Consider the following 21,822-nt stretch of genomic DNA (forward strand, 5'->3'; position numbering starts at 1 on the left):
TAAATTACTGCGGTGATCAATTGAATAAAGTTATTGCATCGGCCAAAAGTCATGATGTCCTTCAATGGACGGAAAAAAATGCAAAGGGAAAAGTGGAAAAGGTCACGAACGGAGAGTTTTTTTTTTTTTAATGTTACGAAGAGAGATAACAATGGCAAGAAATGCCCTTCATTGGCACTCCCAACATAGAGTTCCCATCAAATGTCAATCTCATCCCGACCGAAAAAAAAAAAATGGTCAAGCTCATCAGCAACCCAAATGCTTTTCCCCAAAAAGAAAATGGATTCTCCTCAGCTTTGTGGTAAAACGACGTCGCGCGCGCTCCCTATCTCTCTCATCAAGCTTCATCTCGTCCATTTCGCGACCAAAAAAAAAAAAAAAACGAGGAATATTTTCCTAAAGTCGATCCCATATCTCCGTTAAAATATCAATTAACGAGAAATGTTTTCAATGCGACAAATAATTTGCGCTTCCATATGTTCGTAAATGATTAAAATATTTTTTGTCTATTCTTTTTTTCGGTTTGCGATGCTAACTATCATTATTAGGAAAATGTTTTCTCAATAATTCATTTTTCACGAAATAAACTTTTATCATTTATCCGGTGAATGATGGGAAAATGATTTCCTTCTTGCCAAAAGGAAAAATCATTTTCCTCCGATCTAAACTTATCGTTCTCGACTCATGAAAAACATTTTTTGTGAATCGATTAATTTTCCGTCGTCCCAACGTCGGGAAGTCATGAAACAATTTCCCGAAAGCAGCTTTCCCTCGAACAAACGGACCCCTTGATCTTGTAATCAAAGTAACCACAACAATAGTCCAGGCTTTTTACTCTAAAGGGAGGGGGCAAGCGTGCCGGTTCACAATTGGGGCTGCATAAAGAAAGCGATGTTGACATCCTGGGGAATTGGCAAATTGCGAATTACTAATGTTAACCTCTCCATCGCTCTTGGGCCCAATAAGAACTTGGGTCATAAGGTACCAACTTGTATTATCTTTTTCTCTTGTTTTACTTATTTCGACACTAATTTGCACGTCCCTTTCTATGATTTCCATAAATATATGGGGGGGACGACGATCTTCCAATCGTCCCTGGACTCGAAACGTCGCACGATTTACGTTGATGTGCCTTCGACTAAAAAATTTCAAGCTTATCATAGATGTTAGTCATGACAAGAGATCAATCGAGAATACGAGATATTTTGAGCTTCTAAAATTGAGTATGACGCCCCGATGTTGTGCAGGCGATGAGTTTACTTCAGCATACATTTTTGACTTTGAAGTGGGTCGCGTGAGTCAATTCACTCGCCAGACGTGAATTTATGTGTCAAACTGGAGCCAATTTTGGCATTCACTGTAAATAAGCCGCTTTCCTTCGAGGGCCGAATTAAGGGCGCCCGGGCAATACTTCCGCTCTAGAAATTAATTTCTAGAATCATAAATTGATTTTTCTACTTTTGGAGAGAAGTAATTTATTTTTTACTCCTTCAAGTGATTCCAAATTTACTTTTGGAACAAAAAAAAAGAATTCCTAAGATAGGAAAATGAAATTACATAACCAAATGAATTTTTACTCTAGAAATTGCATAACTAAATGGATTTCTGCTCTGGAAGTATTGTCATGCACGTCCTAAGATGTCGAGTGTATCCCGGACAGTCCCTCGATTTGGGCCTGGAAAGAAAACGACTAATGTCGAAAAGGAAAAAATCGCCAAGCCAAATGAAAAAGATTTCATCGTATTCTATAAATTATATGGAGGTCATTTTTCAATATTTATAGCATTGAAATTATAATATAAGAAAATGTCTCGAGTAGAATCGCAAGGCCTAAGTGGATTTGAGAGTCACAAGTCGGTCTTTGATCGGGAGACTTGAACCCACCTCCAGGATCCCGTGCATGAGCGGTGGGAACCTAGGCTCCAATGTGGGAGCCGAGGACCAGGCTCGGAAACCAGGGTCCCACGCACTGTTGTTGGGGACCCACAAATCATCGTCGGAGATGTCCTGTACATGAGCATCGAGGTCCTGGCCATTGCCTTGATGGCCCAAGGCCTAGCCAACATTCCCCTTTTAAGTTATGCATGATTTAGGGCTTTTTTCAAAGCGTGCACATCAATGCACATGTTCTAAAATATTGGGATCACGCAACAGAAGTCCAATACCATCGCTCGGGAGATCTTTATAAGAGAAAGCTTAAATCTGAGCCCACCACCATATTCAATTGAATTCATATTCACTCAAAAGTTTAAATGAATGAATTACGAGTCAATTAAGATAGATATAGGTAGACATAGCCGGTTCCGAGGAACCGGCTGTTCCCGTTCCACGAAAAGGTGGAACCGGAACCAGCCCTTGAAGGGACCGATTCCAGGTTGGCTCCAGTTCTGTTTTTTAATTTTTAAAATAATAAATAATAAAATAAACATAATAAATTATAAATTATAATCAAATTGTACATTATAATAAAATGTGGGGAAAAAGAGAGAGAGAGGAGGAATGAGCTTAAACTTAATGAATTATCATTAAACGCCTACATATCTTGTTGGGGATAGAAGAATCAAAGCCCATGTAGTTCTTTTACCTTTGATAACCCAAACTTACCTCATCGTCAATCGTCGCTACCCGTTGTGATACCCGTAGCGGTGGTATCTTTACAATCCTCACTAAAAAATTTGTGTTTTCGATCTAGCTCTTGGTGTCGAAATCTAGCCTTCGTCCAATTGTCGATATAAGCTTGAGCTTCCACGGACACCCGATTTAATCTTGAACGGCGAGAGTCCAAAACTAATCCTTCGGCGCTAAATACTTGTTTAATCGCAACTGTTGAATAAGGGGTTGCTAATATCTAACGAGCGATGAGAGCGAGAACTGGGTAATCGATTGAGTGACTCTTTCACTACTCCAGGATTTGAAAATCTGTACTATGTTCCGCATAACGAAACTCAAATTGAGTGGTTAAATATTTTTCTAATTCGGAAATACTACCTATTGTCCCTTTTTATTTTTTTGTTTGTCTACTCTTGAGCATATTGTACCCTCTACTAAGTGAACTACCAGCTTCGCCTCGTGAGGTAGTAGATTGTAAAGATCCACAATCACTTAAACTATATCTAATACAAAATTCTCCATATAATACTACTATAGATTCTTTAACATCTTCTTGTTTATTTGAAATATCTATTGAATCTTCCAAATGTAAAAAATCATAATAATAAAAATTCAGATAATCTAGTAAACCGTCTAATTTAATACGTGGATAAAAAGCAATACAAACTAAATAGATAAGAGGAATTTTGAAATAACAATGTAACCATTTTTCTCGCATTACTAAAATAGTCCGATCTAATTCAGTATGTTTTTCATATTTACTAAAAACACCACCAATATTAATACACTATATTAAAAATAAATGCGTAGTATGATAATAAATATCAGGTAAAGTATTAGTAGCATCATTAAAAATTTTCAAAAAATCTAAATTTTTTTTGCAAACGTCCCAATATTGCGGAAGTAAAGTAATTTCGGGAATATTTTGCTAAATAAACATACATAATAAATCTTTTTAATCAAAAGTTTGATGAAGCAACTCGTAGGTAGAATTCCAACGAGTCGGAATATCTTTTGGAAACCTTTTTGTCTTTCTCCCACGTTGTTTACAAAATTTTCCCCATGCTATTATAAAATGGGCACGACTCCATAAAAATTTAATTGTACCCTTTTATTGGGACGAGAGAAGTGTCAAGAGTTCGTAAACTATCTTGTACACGTAAATTTAAAACATGGCAAGTACATCTAATGTGAAAAAATTGTCCGCCAAAAGAGAGTTTGCAAATATTTTCTAATTCGAGAATGGAAGCGATATTTGCAACGGCATTATCAAAACTAATTGAAAATACTTTATTTATCAAATTATATTCTTCTAAAACTTGCCTAATTATTCTATAAATATTATGAGCCGAATTTTTTTATCAAAAACTCGAAATGTAATAAGTCTTTTTTGAATGGTCCGGTCGTCACATATCCAATGATATGTGACACCCATATAAGAATGAATTTGCCAAGGATCACTCCAAATATCGCTACATAAATGCACACGTATATTGAATTCGGCAAAAAATTTTGCTAAATATTTTTTTTGTTTTTTAGAAAGATGCAAAAGTTCGTGTTTAATAATACTTTTTGGAATAGTTGGTGCTTGCGGAACCAATGCAGTATTTATCAAATATTTCAAATTAAAATTTTCACCAGTAGTAAACGGAGTATGATTAAGGGCAACATATTCAACTAATGTTTGTTTATAAAGTGTATCTTCGTAACGGAATAAATGATGAATAATAGAATTGGAGTAGCCGAAAATTTGTTGTTGCGTAGTGTCGATCCCTGCTTGCGTTGGAATTTTTTTCGTCGGATCTTGACGGAATGTTCCGTAGTTGCCTCCTTTCGTAAATTTATATGTTTGCGAATAATATTTACAATTTATATTATACTTACCTTCGCTTTCATCAGGTACCTTGTCGAAATGCAGCCACAAGTCGGATGTACTCTCTCGGCCCTTCCGTTCCGGCTTATCTGCTGTCGACGTTTCTTCGACACTAGTAAGAGGATGACGACTTTCTTGTGTTGGGACGTGCTCGACGTTCGAAATGAGAACAACGTTGATATTATCGTCGTTGTCTTCCTAACACGCATACTCACGAGGATCAAATCTACGAATAGGATACTCGGAATCTCCCATTGCCATCTTGGCATTTCTAGTATTTTTGCTTTCACTTGCCATTTTTGAGAGAATTAATCGGAAATTCGATTGAGAGAATTGAGGCGGGATTGAGAGAATTGAGAGAATTTGGAGGGATTGAGAGAAATTGAGAGAATTGTTGAGAGGATTTATGAGAAAAATGAAAGAGGGAAGATAAGTATTTATAGAGAATGGGAGACTTATTTAACTAAAAAAAAAAAATCATTTTTTTAGTGCATCATGCAACGGCCCAAAGAGCCGTTTGTCTTTGGGGGGGGAAAGCCCAACGGCTCTTTCCCCACCGGGCCCACCTCCAATTTTTTTTATTTATAAATAAACGGGTCAGAATCGTGGGCCCGGTCAACGGGCCGGTTTCGGGCCCACGATTTCATTTGGCCATGTCTAGATATAGGTCTCCTCCCATTCAATCCGGTTATTTTCCTATATTAATTTATCTCGGCTTAAATCTCCATCTCCAGATCGAACTATCCGCCCCGGAAGTAGAGTTGGTCAACATATTCATTCTTAAAAAAAAAAAAAAAAAGCAGATTCCTTCCTTGATATATTTATCGAGGGTCGAAATAGATTGGAGGCACAACAATTTACCATAGGCTACGGTGCGCGATAAAAGTCTCATACATTGGTTCGAGGAGATCGCTAATAGGAAAACCCAAATTTAAGCCCATTAATATATCAAATTGAATATATACAATTAAAAACTTAAGTTAATAAATTGTTTCATATCACATTAATTTTTTAATATGAGATTTTCTAACGTAATTCACGCGTGCATCATAATATAAAATCTCCCTAGGCCAGGCATCCACCTGAATCTGATTAATCGCGAGTGGATCTCGACAATTGATAACTCGTACGCGCGGCTTTCCGACGTTTATGTCCGTGCACTTTTGTCAAATCGGTTCCCCTTTACGCTCTGTGATTGCAGGAGCGGGAGCCAGAGGGCCATGCCGCTTTTAATACGATCGGCACGGAAAGGATGAGGTCATCATATTGCACCTCCGACACAGCATGTTAAAGGTGGCGGGCAGAGGAAGGAATGGGGGTTTGAACTGAACCCGTGACAGAGATCAAGACACAGCAGCGACCTCCCGTCCTTTTGCTTTCTCCCAGGTTTGGCGTGGTGCCTACCGAGGCCTGGGCCCCGATCCTTACAGACCGAGGTCAGAGCGACAGGGAGCTGGGCACAGGTATCGAGATCTCGAGCTCGGTTTAGGTGGATTGAAAAATTAGTGCCCGTGCTCGCGCCCGGGAGTTGCTGATCTGGACTCGGGATCTCGGTGTCCGTGTCCTCGGCTACTCATGCGCAAGCCTCACAGATTTTTCGTATCAAAATATTATTTACCTCATATTCATATTTTAGCCAAATATAAAAAAAATAATATTATTTTTCTGAAATTCCATGATTTTTTTACCAAACAAAACGAACCTTAATTTATAAAGTAACAGACGGGGTTTCTCACGTGGGTTTTGGCATGGGGCGGGGAGAGTGCCCATGCTCGCTCGATTGAGAGCCTCGGCAAAACAATTGACTCGGCATGGAAGACGAAAGTGACAGCTCTATCTCGGTCCCTTTTAAGCTGACCAATCACTTACTCGTGCAGAAAAATACATGAGAAAAGATGTTAATCATGTTTGACAACATAGAATGCGACGGACGAGAGAATGGAACGAGGAATGAGATCAAAAGGCATTAATCGATTTAGTTCAAATGGTACGACAGCTGAACGAATTACTAATATCGGATTTGACAGAAAATACGAGAGCAAAGAGATGAGTTTATACTAGAAATTAAGCGGCGCGAAAAAAGAAGAAGGGAAAACAAAATAAAGGATGAAATAGCATCTGGGTGTCGTATCTTATCACAGTTGAATTCCAATATTCTTCCAACCGGAAGATTTATTTAGCTTTAGAGAGACACATTAGAGAAATTGTACATTATCGTACCCGACTTTTGTGATTCGAGAAAATAAAATATAGAATCGTATGAAGGATACGAAGCTTATGGTATTACTACATCTCTGGATTAAAATCGACACGCGCATAGATAGATTGATACCTATTTTGTGGCACAATCTCAAATTTGTTTTAAAAAAAAATTTCACCAATTTTAAAGGCGGAAAAAAGGTTCTTTTTTCTGGCTCCGAGGCTGCCTGTTGATTTTGTGTCCAAAACAAGCTGTCTATGAGAGGCCTTATTGTAAGGTCCCATGGTCCGAGAAATTGGGCTAGAAGAGGCATCATTACAAGGCCATGTCCAATCCCACATTAGATTTTTGCTACCACGAGTTTCACGATCTGTTCAAGCCCGTTAAGGCCCGGATGTAAATGAATGGGCCTAGGGGGCAAAAATTAAAATGATATATACTCATGGAAATCATATACTTTCACTTTTTTTTTTTTTTTTGACGAGATTGCGACCTCGTGAAAATCCGACTTGGCCTGCCCGATTGACGTGATAGAATTGAAAACTCTACCGACTGAATTTACTGCGATGAAATTACAGGGATTAAGATTAAAACGAGCAGCACTTTTCATATTCGATTCGCCCTCGGTATGGCTTTTAATGAATCCTTTGATTACCGTATGGATGACTTGCTTTTGACTGGACCGGAGACGCGGACTTGGTCTACTTGGGCAAAAATACTAATATGAAGTATCACTTTGTGGGAAGAAGAGAAATAAAAACACGAATATCAAAGTTGTGAAACACTTGCAGTTTTACTAAATTACATCCCGGTCGACTCGTATCAAGCCCGTGGATCAGCACTTAACTTAGCAGTCAACACCATCAGATAATTAAGGCTTAGTGGAAAATCGAATAAATTTCTCCTTTTCAGAATTCTTGATGCTCATTCTGCGGCCACGCACCAGAGACTGTCGAGGAACAACAGATTGAAGAGAACCTCCAGGCATGATGAATGGTAAAGGCTGATGCTTGAAGTGTCCTTATTCTCTCAAGACTCAGCAGCGTTCATGGAACCACGAAAAGGAAAAGGCAAAACACAAGGGTACTCAGCTAGACTGATCTTCATACTGTTGAAGAAATGCCTTCGATTTAGAATCAGGTTCAAAACACGGTTCGCGAGGCGGAATCCCCGATAATTCGATCTGGGATTGGTAATCCTTCTGTAGACGATGGTGAATGGAGGTCGAAACTCGAAGCTTTGTGCTTGAGAACTGCTAGAAGATTTGCTGTCCCCCGCGCAGATCATGGTGCCGTGCCCGCGTGTCGTGGCGACCCATTGATGGGGCTGCATTCATATCACGATCTTCTTGATGACATTTTGGTTCTATTTTGCACCGTTCCTTTTCATTTGGGATCAATTCTGTTTGTCAAGTTCTATGCTCTACAGTGTCTGATTCTCTAAATAATGGTCTCCTTTGGCTTGTCATTCACAAGAAGAACATTGTACTTCAGAAATCAGACAAATGCAGATACTAGGCAAATGGAGCATATATACTTATGACCCACTTGTTCTCCATATACTGTTGCAGGTCACTTTTCAGGACTTGCAAGATCATTGTCACTTCCGAGGAAGTCCATAAAAACATAAGCAAGAGCACAAAACTAGGTGAAGTCTGTGTAACAAGCGCAACTTCTTGTAGAAATACTAGCTTTCCGGGATTTTTCAGATGGATCAGTCCATCAATTTGCGTGGCCATGGAGGAGAAATTGCAGTGAATATTGAAGGCGGCGACAGTTCCAGTAAAGAAACCATTATGAGTAGAAGTAACACTCCCGGAGCATTCAAGAGACCCAGAGTCTCGTTCCACGAAGTACTGACTGAAGCGGTTCGCCGACAGAGCCAAGACATGTCCGACCAGCGAAGCTATCGATCAAGATCCAGTCCAGATGACTCTTCCGGTGAGAGCCCATGGACCTTTATCTGGAGCAAGGCGAAGGAGAGGTCAATACACCTTCATGATAAGGAACCGTGTCAACCAGATGATCACAAGGATGATTGGGTCGAAGGTGTCCCCGAAGAACTGAAGAAGATGAAATTTGGTGCGTTACTGACTCTCCAATGCTCGGTTCTATTAATCATTGTGCTCGCCTTGATTTGCAGCGTCAGTATTCCTAGTCTAAAGAGGCGAACCCTGTGGGATTTTCCGATATGGAAATGGGAAGCGATGATTTTGGCTTTAGTATCAGGACGCTTAATAGCGAGTTGTGTGGTCCGGGTTGCTGTCAAAGTCGTCGAGCGGGTTTACCTACTGCACAGGAGGGTTCTATACTTCATCTACGGACTATGGAGGGCGGTGCGAAACTGCCTCTGGATGGTCCTTGTTTTGCTCGTGTGGCATTTCGCTTTCCATGCCGAAATGGGAAAGAAGGGAAGCAGCCAGGCCTTGCCCTATGTGACCAAGGTTTTGGTATGCTTCCTGGTGGCATCGGTGATTTGGCTCTTGAAGACGCTCCTTGTCAAGGTCCTCGCTTCGTCCTTCCATGTCAATACCTACTTTGAGCGGATTCATGAGGCTCTATTCGATCAATTTGTCATCGAGACGCTCTCGGCGAAAGCGGCAATTAGGCACAACGCAGGGGAGGAGGAATGCGGGGACGCCCCCAAGACGACAGAGTCACAGCATGTTGATGCTGCTTCAAGTGATCTCAGGGAAACACTTCTATCAAAAATCGGCAGATCGATGCAGGGTGGAAGATCGACAAACTGTCCCAAGATTGGAGGAAGCACAGCAGCTGGAAAGAGGATTAATCCGAAGAGCGTGTCGGCTTGGTACATCGGGAGGATGATGGATATGATTCAGCACGAGACTCTATCGACTCTGGACGAGAAGATACTGGATTCGAACATAGAAGATGGGTCTTTGATGGAGATCAGAAGTGTGTGCCAGGCAAAAGAGGTGGCCAGGAAGATTTTTCTCAATGTGACCAAACCAGGGTCCAAGTAAGTGTCAGATTTCTCTCTGGTCGCCTTTGCCCTTCTTTTAAGTCAAATTCAGGATGCCGAGGGATCAGTTCCTACTTCCAACTTGACAGCGTCTTCATTTTCTTCCTTAACAGGCTCATCTGTCTTGATGACCTGATGCAATTCTTGAACAAAGATGAAGCTGCAAATATCGTGCGCCGAGCTGCTGCAGGAACTGGTGTAATTGACAAGAAATCTCTTGAAAATTGGGTGGTGAGCAACATTTTCCTCCTATGAACTACATAGGATAAGATTAGTCATCAACACATCTCCCTCGCTCTTATCTTAAAGCCATGTGAAAATACTGAGCTTTGTCATAGATTAACGCCTTCAAAGAGAGGAGGGCACTTGCGCGATCTCTCAACGACACCAACACAGCCGTCGACGACCTCCACAAGATGCTGGACATTTTCGTGGCCATCGTCACTGCCGTAATCTGGCTCCTCATACTTGGAGTCCCCATCATGCAGTTCCTCGTCTTCCTAAGCTCGCAGCTCCTGCTGTTGGCCTTCGTCTTCGGGAACAGCTGCAAGATGGGATTCGAAGCGATAATCTTCTTATTTGTGATGCACCCGTACGACGTCTGCGATCTCTGCGAAGTGGATGGAGTGCTGGTATGTGTCGAGGGACAGAAAGATCTGTTCTCACCTGTTAAAATTGTGTGACCTTTCCTGTTCTTACCCTCGTCATGGTTCTCAGATGGTTGTTGAAGAGATGAATATACTGACCACCGTGTTTCGGAAGCTCGACAACCTGCAGATCAGATACCCCAACAGCGTCTTAGCCACCAAGGCGATAAGCAATTACAACCGCAGTGCTGAGATGCTGGAGACCATTGATTTCTGCCTGCACATCTCCACTCCCATGGAGAAGATCCACAAGTTGAAAGCGAAGATTATACAGTACGTACACAACTTCATTTTCTTCGTTTTGTCGGGAATTTTATCATGCTTGTGTCGTCTTTAATCTGTATAATATGAGGGTGGTCCATGCTAGAGCAACGAAAAAACGAATTAGGACAGAGCTTAGAAAAACTTAGGAGTGCAGCATCACAGCATTCTCTGCTTGCTCATGGGGTCCAATGTTTCACATTCCTAATCTAGTGCTTGAGTCCCAAAGTGCAGTAATGTTTGGGTCTAATGTCTCCTTGGTGACTTCAACTATTCGCGCTCCATTTGTCGGCGAAACCGCAGGTATGTGGACAGCCGGAGCGATCACTGGCACCCGAGCCCGTCAGTCCTAATAAAGGGCCTGGATGACATGAACAAGATAACCATGACGCTGTGGCTCCTGCACAAGATCAAGCACCACGAAACCAAAGAGAGGTGGCTTAGGAGAGCCGTCCTGATCGAACACATGATCGAGATATTCAGACAGGACGGGATCGAGTACCGGATGCTACCCCTCGACGTGAATGTCCGCAACCTGACAGGCCCGACTTCGGACCGGCTTCCTTCCAATTGGGCAGCTTGTGCCGCTGAACACAAAAGTAACTAACATTGTAACAGCATCTCTTTGTTTTGTGCAAGATGAGCACAGCTACTTTGAAGTTGGGATGATCAAGAGAAACTAATTTACGGAGGCAAAGCATAATTTTTATCTCGTTCCATAACAATTAAATGAAGGCGTGATGCATTGAATCGAGGCCGATCAGATGGTTGGCATTAGTTATTTTTAATATGACGGTGGTAGATATTGGTTCACTTTTTAATTTGACAATAAATTTTGGAGGTGGCAAAATGGGTCTAGAAGAATCCGAACCCATATTTGAACCCACGTATAATGGTGCATGTCATAAATGTTAATCTTAAGTTTTAAAAAGATCATTTTTTTTAAATAGATGGTGAATGGGCTACCTAACAAGTAACAACTTAATGAATCATAAATGTATTATCTAAATAGATCATTATTTTTAATTATTTAGTCTTCATTCTTTTTTTTTCTTTCTTTCTTTTTCTACAAAATCCGGCGAGGGCTTGCGGCACTTGTTGGTACTAAGCAAGGCCTTCACATACCTCGCCAAGTTTGGGTGAGGGTGGGCTTCCTCGATTCCAACCTTTCAACCTTGTTTTTGGGAAAAAACATGAATCTCTAAATATTAGTATTTTTTAAAAAATTATAAAAATAATTGCCCATAGTGTTTTATTGTAATTTTTTTAGAAATTTATAAGAAACATAGTTTTCTTAAATTAGGTCAAATATGAATATTAATGAGTTGTGATGTGTCTTGGATAAGTAAGGCAAATTAAATGAATGAATTTGGATAAAATCATTTTGGATCCGCCTCAGCCATTTGGCAAATCTAGTAAATCCTCGCGCTGTCGAAAGAGCCCCGAAGTTTTGATATTCATAGGACCACCGAACGCATTTTCCATCAAATAAATGTCGTAAATTTCCGACCAAAAAAAAATTGTCGTAAATCGACCCCCCAAAAAAAAAAAAATGTCGTAAATTGCGGAAGCACTTGTTGCGTGAGTTGACCTTTTACTGTTGGTTCGTTCTTGTTCTGGGTTTGGATTTCAGTGATGGAATATGATAACAAAATGCTCTCTTCCATCAGTCGTCTTCAATCTCTCGCATGCTCACTTCAAAACTCAAAACTACAATCACCCATTGAGGGCTCGAGCTGCTCTCCCCGACCCACTGTCATGCCGGCTTCATTCTTGTTCCGATGCGGACTCGCTTGTGTCGTTTCTAATATTTGCCTTGGGCAAATGCTCCTCCGCCTCTTACTGCGAGGCAGTTCATGCTCGAGTCCTCAAATCTGCGAGTTACGGCCACGGATTCATCGGCGATCAGCTTGTGTCCAAGTACGTGGCAGTGGGCTGTGAGAAACATGCTGAAAAGTTGTTCGACGAAATTCCCGAGAAAGATTTAGTGTCGTGGAATTCTTTGATTTCTGGGTTTTCGCGTAAAGGGTGCCTGGCTAAGTGTTTATATGCATTTCGTAGGATGAGAAATGAGGCTTTTATGAACCCCAATGAGGTTACCCTTGTATCAGTCATCTCATCTTGTGCTGATGTGAAAGCTCTGGATGAAGGTAGGTCCATTCATGGGCTCTCAGAAAGATTGGGCATGTTGATGGAGGTAAAGGTCGTTAATTCTCTGGTTAACATGTATGGAAAATGCGGGAAATTGGGTGCCGCTTGTCATTTGTTTGAAGTAATGCCTGTGAGGAGCTTAGTTTCATGGAATTCGATGATTGCTGTATATGCTGAGAATGAGTCACCAATGGAAGGGATCAGTTGTTTTACATTAATGAGAAGGAGTGGAATTCAACCTGATGATGCCACTTTGGTGGCACTGCTTCAGGCATGTGAAAGTGTAGGTTCTATTAGACTATTAGAGTCTATTCACTGTGTAATATGTTGCCGTGGGTTCTACAGACAGATGTCGATTATGACTGCTCTTTCTTCTTTGTATGCCAAGACTGGGAGGTTGGATGCCTCCCACCGAGTTTTTCTTGAGATAAGAAATCCAGATAGTATAGCTTGGACTGCAATGCTTGCCGGCTATGCAGCTCATGGATATGGGTCAGAAGCAGTCACTCTTTTTGAGCTCATGGTTAAGAAAGGTATGATGCCTGATCATGTCACATTTACTCATCTATTAAATGCTTGTAGCCATTCAGGGCTAGTAGAAGAAGGAAAATGGTACTTCCGAACTATGTTAGAACTTTATGGGGTGGAGCCTACATTGGACCATTATTCGTGCATGGTTGATCTGCTCGGTCGTTCTGGGTTCTTAGAAGATGCGTACGAGCTTATCAAGAGCATGGCAATGGAGCCTAATTCTGGGGTCTGGGGTGCTCTTCTCGGTGCATGCAGAATTTACAGAAATGATGAACTCGGAAAGGAAGCTGCAGAGCACTTGATTAATCTGGACCCTTCGGATGCAAGAAATTATATTGTGCTCTCAAATATATACTCAGCGGTCGGTCTATGGAAAGATGCTTCAGAAATGAGAGCATTAATGAAGGAAAATTTTGTTGCTAGATTGCCTGGATGTAGTTATATTGAACATGGAAATAAGATCCATCAATTTGTTGTGGGTGACCGGTCTCATCCACTGTCACATATGATATACACCAAATTGACAGAACTGATTGGGAAGATTCGCAGGGCCGGACTCACTCCTAAAACGGAATTTGTCTTGCATGATGTCGATGAGGAGTCGAAAGAGGATATGATCAATGAGCACTGCGAGAAGTTAGCAATCTCATTTGGGATTTTGGTGACTAACCCAGGTAGAACCTTAATAATAAGGAAGAATCTAAGAATCTGTGGCGACTGTCACAGCTTTGCCAAGATGATATCGTTGATTGAAAAGCGCACCATCATAATTCGAGATCCAAAGCGGTTTCACCATTTTACTGATGGAATATGTTCGTGTGCTGACTATTGGTGACTCGGTTTCACATTTGGCCGAGTTACTATTATCTTTTCTTGCGGAGGTTAGATAGAATCTGTACAACAGATGTATAGTTCAAATGCAAAGCTTTGGGGTTGATGGCAATTTCTATCTGAGACAGGACGCTGTTGGGTATTGATTTAGTGTGGGAAACAGAACAAACTTCTTGACCGCTCCGCCAGAAATGAAGTGATACTTGAATAAGTGTAAGAATCTGTTGTCCTTCGTATTATGAATATGTGGCGTAGATGCAATGCGGCAGATTTAAAAGCCTTGACGATTGATGTTTCAATAAGCTTCACAAACAAAAAAAAAAATTCCTGGACGTGTTCTTCAAATGACAAATTACCTTTGGCGTTCGCCAACCATTACAAAGTAAAAAACTGAGCCGTAGAGCAATAAGAATGTGAAAGAGATATCTAGGAAGAAACTCATTCTCTCTTCGGCAGGGAATTCCACTTCGCTACTAGTCTATAGAGCAAAATAAGTGATCCAAACAGATTTAGCAGTTATTTTATTTTCTTACATCACCGCTTACCTTCTGCAAATAATTCCCCTTCCTCCATTTGCACTTCCGCATGCAACCTCGAATGATTCTCCTTTTCCCAATGAGTCGGGTCTCAGTCTCGACCCGAAGCTCGAAACTGCGCAATCCCTTGCGAAGAGATCGGAAGCAGCAAATCTCTCCGCTCCTCCCATAATCGGCATTGGTGCTGTTATTTTGACTCTGCTTTGGTAATTTGTCTTGTAGGTCTGCCCGAGCACTCCATCTACGCTCTGGCTCAGCGAGTAGAATTTGAAGTTGAGCTCCAGATGGGCATAGCAGTTGTCCTCCGTCACATTGTATCCATGCACCCGAGATTCCTCTGCTGTAATAGGTACTACTCGAGCAACTATGGTGAACAGCTCTTCCATTTTGACTTCCACCTTGTTATTCTTCACAGGCCGTAGGATCTCCAGTCCTGTCTCTGGTGACCGCCATCTTTGGCGCTCGCCTATTGGCACCTTGATTTCTTCTCCATCAAGACGGATCAGCATATTATTTGCCGACTCTTCCCATTTTGAAACTCGTCGCGCACCGATATAAAGCTTATGGGACCTGAACAAGATGCCGACAGACTCAACCCAGGTGAAGTCCCTTCCCTTACTACTGCTTTTGCCAATGAAATGGGCATTGATGTGAATGCTAGGATCAGAAACCAAGCAGAAGTCCTTGTCCTTCTCGCCGTGAAAGTAGAACATGACCCCATCACCTCCGATGAACCGTGGGTCTTGGCACACAGCCCCTGGCCTATCGCAAGCTAATTTTGATCCAAAAGAAGTTCATCAAAACATTACTAAGTATGCTATATTGTGATCGAGACCATAGAAAGTTAGGAACAGCAATGCTAGAACACATAACAGTGTAGGACGTAGGACAAAATGAGGATCTGAGTCCTGCTCTTTAATTGTACACCAGGAATTGAGTTGGAGTGAATTCGTGTTCATTCTAAGGAAACAGGTGGTGCGAATAGTTATCATTTACGCGTGAACTTTCGTGAAGAGAGATGGTAAAGTGGCAAAGAATCCAATTCTTACCGCAATAAGGTTTACACAGTCTGCAATCTACTTCACATAGTCTAGGACAAGCAGGCGGACAAGTGTGGAGGATTCCATAACACTGGCCGAAAAACGGATTGTGGCACGCCGCTTTGCCCGCGCTCGCTCCAATGGCCATGACCCCAAAGAAGCATAGCATGCCGAAAAGCAGTGACGGGCCTCTCATGTTTGTTTTGTCTTTTTTTTTTCTGCGTCCTTCCTTGCAGTGTGAGCTCAGCTCAAGAGAAGGGTCAGTACTTAAACCACCGGAAGTGTCTGAGGTGCTTGGTGTTTTTATGGTACTGAAACACTAGCTACCACTGTGAAGTAGGAGAGCGAGGTTAGGTGGTCGCTTGCGGGAGATCTTTGATGAATCAAAACGAGGTCAACCCCTGTTTTTAAGTACTCGATCGGACACATGCAAGCATTGCAGTTTGTGAAGTACACCTTGGGACTCTTGAGCGTATATGAGCAAGCGAGTGCATGTGTTTCACTAGTCAACATTCGAGGTCTTCCATGAGCAACCATTGGAGATTGATTGATTCTAAACAAGCGGTGACAAAAGCTGTCATCGTATATTTTAGCATTAGTCTGCGTTTGGATGGATCCAATGTCTAGGGATGAGAGTTGACCAACTCCCTCCATGTGGGGATTCTCCCGAGGATTAATTGCACTCAAGACTTTTTCCATATCGTGATATCAAAAGAACTAAGAAAAAAATTTCAAATAAAGAATATGAAATGAAATTTATTCCAAATAAGAGTCCGAAATACTATTATTTTCTCAAATAAAAGCCTAAAATGGAACTTACTTGAGTCTATAAGAAGGGCTTGCCTCACTGGCTAGTCAAGGGCATTTTCTTCCTTTATTTTATTTATTATTAGTTTACTTGCTAAAATTTTTCATAAAAAAGACAAACTAAAAAAACAAGGCTGAAAGTAAAAAAAAAAAAAAAAAATACATGCAGCAGGGCAACTCCTTTGGTGGGGGCATCGGTGATGGCTGGTGGGGTCCCCAACCGGAGGCGAGGGCCGCAACTCTCTCCCGGATCTAGGCGAGGCCCGGTGATGGGGTAGCGACTTGGGAGGGTAGCTCTCCCGCCTGTATTTTTTTTTTCTTTTTTGAAAAGCTTTTAGTTTTTTCAATCTTCAATCTAATTTAGGTTAAAATTATCTTTGGACAAAAATTCTCTTGATCAGCCGTAATATTTAGCTGACCGGCGGGGGATCAATTTTTTCTACCCAATTGCTCTATCCTAATAACATTACAACTTTGGACCTCAGCATGTCCTTAAAAGGCTTAATGGGAAGTTGGAAGAGAAGTCTTCCGTAAGTGTTTTTGATCTTTCAATAAGCAATGATCACTTTTAATAAATAAACCTCATGATCCTCTAATAAATTCTAGGAACTCATAAGCAAGACTTAAATTTTTTTGGCAACTTATTGTGCTTTTCCTATCTTTCGGCTCTGTTAGTTTCAAATTAATGTTGTATTTCAGCTATATCTTTTTAAAACTAAGATCTTTTATCTACTTCCATCTTATTTGAAAGGAAAAGTTTAGTTTCACTTTCCCTGAGAGACCCCAACATAAAAAAGTAGTAAAACAATAACGTCTTGTAATTCCCTAGAGTTAAGAGGATTTCTTTCCCTTTTTTCTCCATACACTAAGTAGAAAGCTAAATTATAATATTAAAGCATATTTTTCTCTCAATAATGAACAATTTATTGACCTAAGTAATGCACAAAATAACCCAACAATAACACCCTTGTGATTAGAAAAAACTCCTCTTTTTGTATATAACTAGTTATCTTTCCGTGCTAAGCCCGTGTTTTACGTTATAATTCGGAAAAACATTTGAATAGTTATTCAACAATAAATATTTGCCGACCTTTGGTTTTACATTAATCCTTAATGGAAGCTTGAATTTGTAAAGGTCGGTTTTAAGATTAATACACTATAAATAATGGCTCGCACTATTTCCACCTCCTTATTGGCTCATGACACCCCCTTTCACATTAGGTTGATCATATTATCCCTTGTGGATCCCACTCTTGATGTGAAATTATTTTACGAAAAGAAAAACTTATCCACATCCCTTCCAAACAACTTATTTGTTTTACTTGAGCCGCTTCTTCCACACACGTTACATTTCAACCTTTCTTCATGTTTGTCTTCTTTTGAACTTATTCACTATTACTATAATCTAAGCAAGCACTAATCATATACTAGAGTAAAGAAATGTTAGTTTTATTTGCAAATTGTTTAATGAATTTCATTATCATGATCGAGAATTTTTTTACTTTAATTTTTGGATCAAATTTACGAGAATTTAGTCAAACCTCAAATATTATAGTTTATTTATGCATTATACGCAATGTAATCATAGAATATTCTCTTACTTGTGCTCAAGTTATTTTTTCAATAATAGTTTCCTAGTATAAAAAATAAAGAAATATACAAATTATTAATAGAATAATTAGCTTTCTTTTTTTGCCGGAAACACAATAATTAGTAAGCTATCTACCAAATAAACCATTTTTTGAAAAGAGGTACGCCGATTTTGTTGCAAATGAAAAAAGAATTGGTCGATAATATAGATCAATAGTGGGCCAAGACTTGTCCGAACCACCCTTCTGATGTTCCCGCACGTAATGCTATGGACCGCGACAAGACCGATGACAGTCAACCCAATGACCTGATTATTTCCCCACTTTGATTGACAGATAAAAATGACAGAAATGATCCATAATTTTTAGTATATATTTAATTTAATCTCTAAACTATGAAAAAATATTTAATTTTGTCTTTAAATTTAAATTGATAGAAAGAAATATTGAACATAAATATGTACCGAAATTTCAAGGAACCACGTCAAATAAATTTAAGTTCGGGATTCATATTTCACCTTGACGAAAAGTTTAGAGTCCATTTTGTTATTACCCCTTTAGGGATACTTATGGATGGACCTCAGTAAGTCCTAAAATTACTACATCTAAGGTCAATCCGGACCTCGAGATTCCTTAGATGTAAAGCAACAAGAGGGTGTTCCTGGGCCAATGAGAAAGAAAAATATTTGCTGGGGGCTTTGGATAATAATGGAGAAGGGAGACTTCACGTCAACTTAAGTTAGCTATTACCGAGTAAGGTCGTAGGGTAGCATCCCTCAAGCGAGTCCTCGTAGATTCGGTTTCTGCATTATTGACATGTGTTTCGCATAATGTCTAGTAAGTGATTACTCCTTAGGAATAGTTATGATGAATATAATCTTTTGAAAATTCACGTTTTTTTCATCGTTGGCCGTACGGTATGAACCTAGGCCTCGCGCCAGGAAGGTCGACTGGATCACAGCAGGGGCGGCCCCGTCGGATGTTGACCCCCGCCGCTCGAATCTCTGACCAAGAAAACCGCGGGACTGACCGTCCCCTCGATCCAGGCCGTCGCTTTCCCAATCGTAACCCGTGCATCGTACGTTCCCGATCCCCCTTCATGGGACCTACACCGACACGTGTCGAACGGACATACAGAGTGTTCTTTTCTCTTTTTTTTCCCGTCCGAAAATGAATCTACCGAGTTTTGTTTTGGAGGGGGGAAAAGAAGAGTCCAGGATAAACTCCAATCCAAACGCGGTATATGCTCTGGGAATATTCTCTCTCTATCTCTCTCCAAACATAAATACAAAACTAATATGACCAACTAAAATATCATGCCTCGACATGAACACACTGCCGCGACTAAGAAAACAGGCCACAAGACGCGACATGGCACGATCACGAAACATATCAATGTAGACGGAACTTGATAAGCAAACCCCGTATGAAAAATATAGTCAAAGATATAACGCGATAAATACGTGTGTTCACGACAAGTTTTGTAATTCCACTTCAAAATAAAAGATAATATCTCTTCTTATACAATGACAATCGCGTGAAAATGTATTTCGAATTTCATCGTTTTCGTCTTATAAATTTAAAGTCTTTAACACTGCGAGTATTAAACTTGTTAAAATATGGTATAATCACGTCAAGCCGAAAGCCGATGATATACATCCACACAATTTATAACCGTCAGATTCTTATCTAAACGGATGAAGCGGATTAATCCACGCGAGGCGCGATTTTGAACGTTGCGGAACCTGTTCAAACCAAGTTGGAAACCAATTTAATTGCGGATTACGTCGTGCAAGCGGATCATGTCGAGAATTGTCGGGTCTATCGGACCCGATTTAAGCTCCTCAAAAAGGAAACAAAATAGAAGCGCCTGCATTTGGATAAAGCCCTCATGGCCCTCCTCACTGACCCACTGTCCCACCCTTTGGTTGCAAAAGAGCACGCAGAAAACAGAAATCTAAACCCACCATCACCCACCGAGTCCCACTCGGTCTCCCAACTCAGCCGCGCGTACAAACTCGTTCCGAGTTCACGCCCTGCATCATCATCATCTTCATCGTTCAGGGGAAGTTACAGGGAGAGGAGAAGGCCGGAAAAAGGGAAGAGTTTCCGCTGAACTTTTTATCTCTTCTTCGAGTGCTCAACTTTGTGCCGTCCATGGATTCTCCCGCCACGACCGCCGCTCTCTCCGATACCCAGCAGCAGCACCTCCTCCACAAGCTCGACCTCTTCAGGCTCCAGGGCCGCGACCGGCGGGGCCGCGCTGTCCTCCGCGTCGTCGGCAAGTTCTTCCCCGGTAAATGCCACCATCATTATGGGGAAAAAGATGGTTCGCTCGCACCGATGATCTGCCGTGCCTAATTTTGTCTTTGTCTGTTTGTGATGATTAGCTCGGTACGTGAGCGTCGAGGCGTTGACGAAGTACTTGGAGGAGAGGGTTTTGCCCAAGCTGGAGGACCGGCAATTCGCGGTGGTGTACGTCCACGCCGGCGTCCGGAGGAGCGAGAACTGCCCCGGAATCTCCGCCCTCCGGTCGATCTACGAGGCCATCCCGGTCAGCGTGAAGCGCAACCTCGAGGCCGTTTACTTCGTCCACCCGGGTCTCCAGGCCCGCCTCTTCCTCGCCACCTTCGGCCGCCTTCTCTTCGCCGGAGGGTGAGTGGGCCTTTCATTTATGACGTGTTTGGATTAACAGACATTAGCTACATAATGAACATCGACATTTAACATATAATTTTCCAAAAAATCTAGACAATTTTGTAATTTCCGATGAATAAAATCCCGATCAACTTTCGTTAGTTAATAATTGAGATATTTTCAAACGGCGGAAAATAAAATCGATGGGCTTTTTTTTTTTTGGTTGAAAAATGGCAGGTTGTATGAGAAGATAAAGTATGTGAACAGAGTGGAGTTCCTTTGGGAGGAGGTGAGGAGGAAGGAGGTGGAGCTGCCGGAGTTCGTGTATGAACTCGACGACAAGATGGAGCACCGCCCGATCATGGCGGACTCCGGTTCGGAGAGCGATCACCTGCGTCTCCACCATGGGGCGTCCTTCGTGGACCCCGTCGGCGTCTCCAGCTACTCCATGAGGTGCATTGCCTTGAAGTTGGAATCACAACCGTCGAAAGCAAGATAGCAATGGGGGTCGATATTTTAATTTTGATTTTCCTTATTCTGATCGTGTTTCTTCGGGACTGCTCATGTTCGTAGAATAGTTTCGGGACACAACGTGCCGTGTCGGGGAGACGGTACCAAAAATAGAAAGCAAGAGAGTGCCGGATCACTTTTACCTTCGTTTGATCCGTTGACTGTTGACTTTTGGGCTACATCTTGTATGATAAAGTTAGGGCATCGAACATCTAAAGAGTAAAACCGCCGATGTGACGAAAGACGACAAAGACAAATCTTGTTACAACTTACTTCTTAGTTTGCGTCTCATTGTGGTTCATGCACTACGTGACAAAGATATCCTTATTCGACAAGAAAGGTGTCGGATGTGGTTCATGTACCATGCGAAAAAATATCCTTATTCGACAAGAAAGGCATTTGCGACTAATTTTTCTGTATTCATATATAAATTGGGTCGGCGAAAAAAACCCACTAATGCGATTACTACATATGAATGATGTGGATGTTACATGGGGTTCGTAGAATGTCTTGATGGCCATCTGGATCAATGGAATACTTGTATTGAAACTTGGTTTGGACCTCATCCTGGCATTTATTCTTTACCATGTGCATATTAATGGCTGGTGTTCACA

The 21,822-nt window shown here is 41.3% G+C and overlaps 4 protein-coding genes across 5 annotated transcripts; 3 read left to right on the top strand and 1 right to left on the bottom strand.

The window, feature by feature from the left end:
• Positions 1–8,314: 8,314 nt before the first annotated feature.
• LOC115738604 (mechanosensitive ion channel protein 6-like) lies at positions 8,315–11,287 on the top strand. Its single transcript, XM_030671262.2, has 5 exons — positions 8,315–9,665; positions 9,782–9,899; positions 10,007–10,300; positions 10,386–10,588; positions 10,880–11,287. The coding sequence occupies exons 1-5, from the start codon at positions 8,392–8,394 to the stop codon at positions 11,181–11,183; spliced, it is 2,193 nt and encodes a 730-aa protein (XP_030527122.1). The 5' UTR covers positions 8,315–8,391; the 3' UTR covers positions 11,184–11,287.
• Positions 11,288–12,164: 877 nt separating this feature from the next.
• LOC115738767 (pentatricopeptide repeat-containing protein At5g40410, mitochondrial) lies at positions 12,165–14,292 on the top strand. Its single transcript, XM_048275198.1, has one exon. The coding sequence runs from the start codon at positions 12,219–12,221 to the stop codon at positions 14,091–14,093; it is 1,875 nt and encodes a 624-aa protein (XP_048131155.1). The 5' UTR covers positions 12,165–12,218; the 3' UTR covers positions 14,094–14,292.
• A 198-nt stretch (positions 14,293–14,490) lies between these two features.
• On the bottom strand, positions 14,491–15,861 carry LOC125313930. The gene is made up of 2 exons (XM_048275199.1): positions 15,675–15,861; positions 14,491–15,397 (listed from the first exon to the last, which is right to left on the bottom strand). The coding sequence occupies exons 1-2, from the start codon at positions 15,859–15,861 to the stop codon at positions 14,631–14,633; spliced, it is 954 nt and encodes a 317-aa protein (XP_048131156.1). The 3' UTR covers positions 14,491–14,630.
• Positions 15,862–19,985: 4,124 nt separating this feature from the next.
• LOC115738690 (protein GDAP2 homolog) lies at positions 19,986–21,229 on the top strand. Of its 2 annotated transcripts, XM_030671398.2 has the most exons (4): positions 19,986–20,109; positions 20,172–20,357; positions 20,452–20,716; positions 20,936–21,229. In XM_030671398.2, the coding sequence occupies exons 2-4, from the start codon at positions 20,219–20,221 to the stop codon at positions 21,195–21,197; spliced, it is 666 nt and encodes a 221-aa protein (XP_030527258.2). In that variant the 5' UTR covers positions 19,986–20,109; positions 20,172–20,218; the 3' UTR covers positions 21,198–21,229. The 2 variants fall into 2 exon arrangements, with proteins under 2 accessions (XP_030527258.2, XP_048130507.1); XM_048274550.1 differs by having other exon boundaries at positions 19,990–20,357.
• The last annotated feature ends 593 nt before the right edge of the window (positions 21,230–21,822 follow it).

This window comes from Rhodamnia argentea, chromosome 2 (assembly GCF_020921035.1).
Source record: "Rhodamnia argentea isolate NSW1041297 chromosome 2, ASM2092103v1, whole genome shotgun sequence".
Lineage (NCBI taxonomy): Eukaryota > Viridiplantae > Streptophyta > Magnoliopsida > Myrtales > Myrtaceae > Rhodamnia > Rhodamnia argentea.

What these genes read in the sequence shown, in the direction of transcription:
- LOC115738604 (XM_030671262.2), top strand. Translation starts at nt 8,392, where the DNA reads ATGGATCAGTCCATCAATTTGCGTGGCCATGGAGGAGAAATTGCAGTG. An exon ending in GCGAAGTGGATGGAGTGCTG is followed by an intron (nt 10,301 to 10,385) that starts GTATGTGTCGAG and finishes CATGGTTCTCAG; the next exon opens with ATGGTTGTTGAAGAGATGAA. An exon ending in TTGAAAGCGAAGATTATACA is followed by an intron (nt 10,589 to 10,879) that starts GTACGTACACAA and finishes GCGAAACCGCAG; the next exon opens with GTATGTGGACAGCCGGAGCG.
- LOC125313930 (XM_048275199.1), bottom strand. Translation starts at nt 15,861, where the DNA reads ATGAGAGGCCCGTCACTGCTTTTCGGCATGCTATGCTTCTTTGGGGTC. An exon ending in ACTGTGTAAACCTTATTGCG is followed by an intron (nt 15,398 to 15,674) that starts GTAAGAATTGGA and finishes GATCAAAATTAG; the next exon opens with CTTGCGATAGGCCAGGGGCT.
- LOC115738767 (XM_048275198.1), top strand. Translation starts at nt 12,219, where the DNA reads ATGATAACAAAATGCTCTCTTCCATCAGTCGTCTTCAATCTCTCGCAT.
- LOC115738690 (XM_030671398.2), top strand. Translation starts at nt 20,219, where the DNA reads ATGGATTCTCCCGCCACGACCGCCGCTCTCTCCGATACCCAGCAGCAG. An exon ending in CGTCGGCAAGTTCTTCCCCG is followed by an intron (nt 20,358 to 20,451) that starts GTAAATGCCACC and finishes TGTGATGATTAG; the next exon opens with CTCGGTACGTGAGCGTCGAG. An exon ending in CGCCTTCTCTTCGCCGGAGG is followed by an intron (nt 20,717 to 20,935) that starts GTGAGTGGGCCT and finishes GAAAAATGGCAG; the next exon opens with GTTGTATGAGAAGATAAAGT.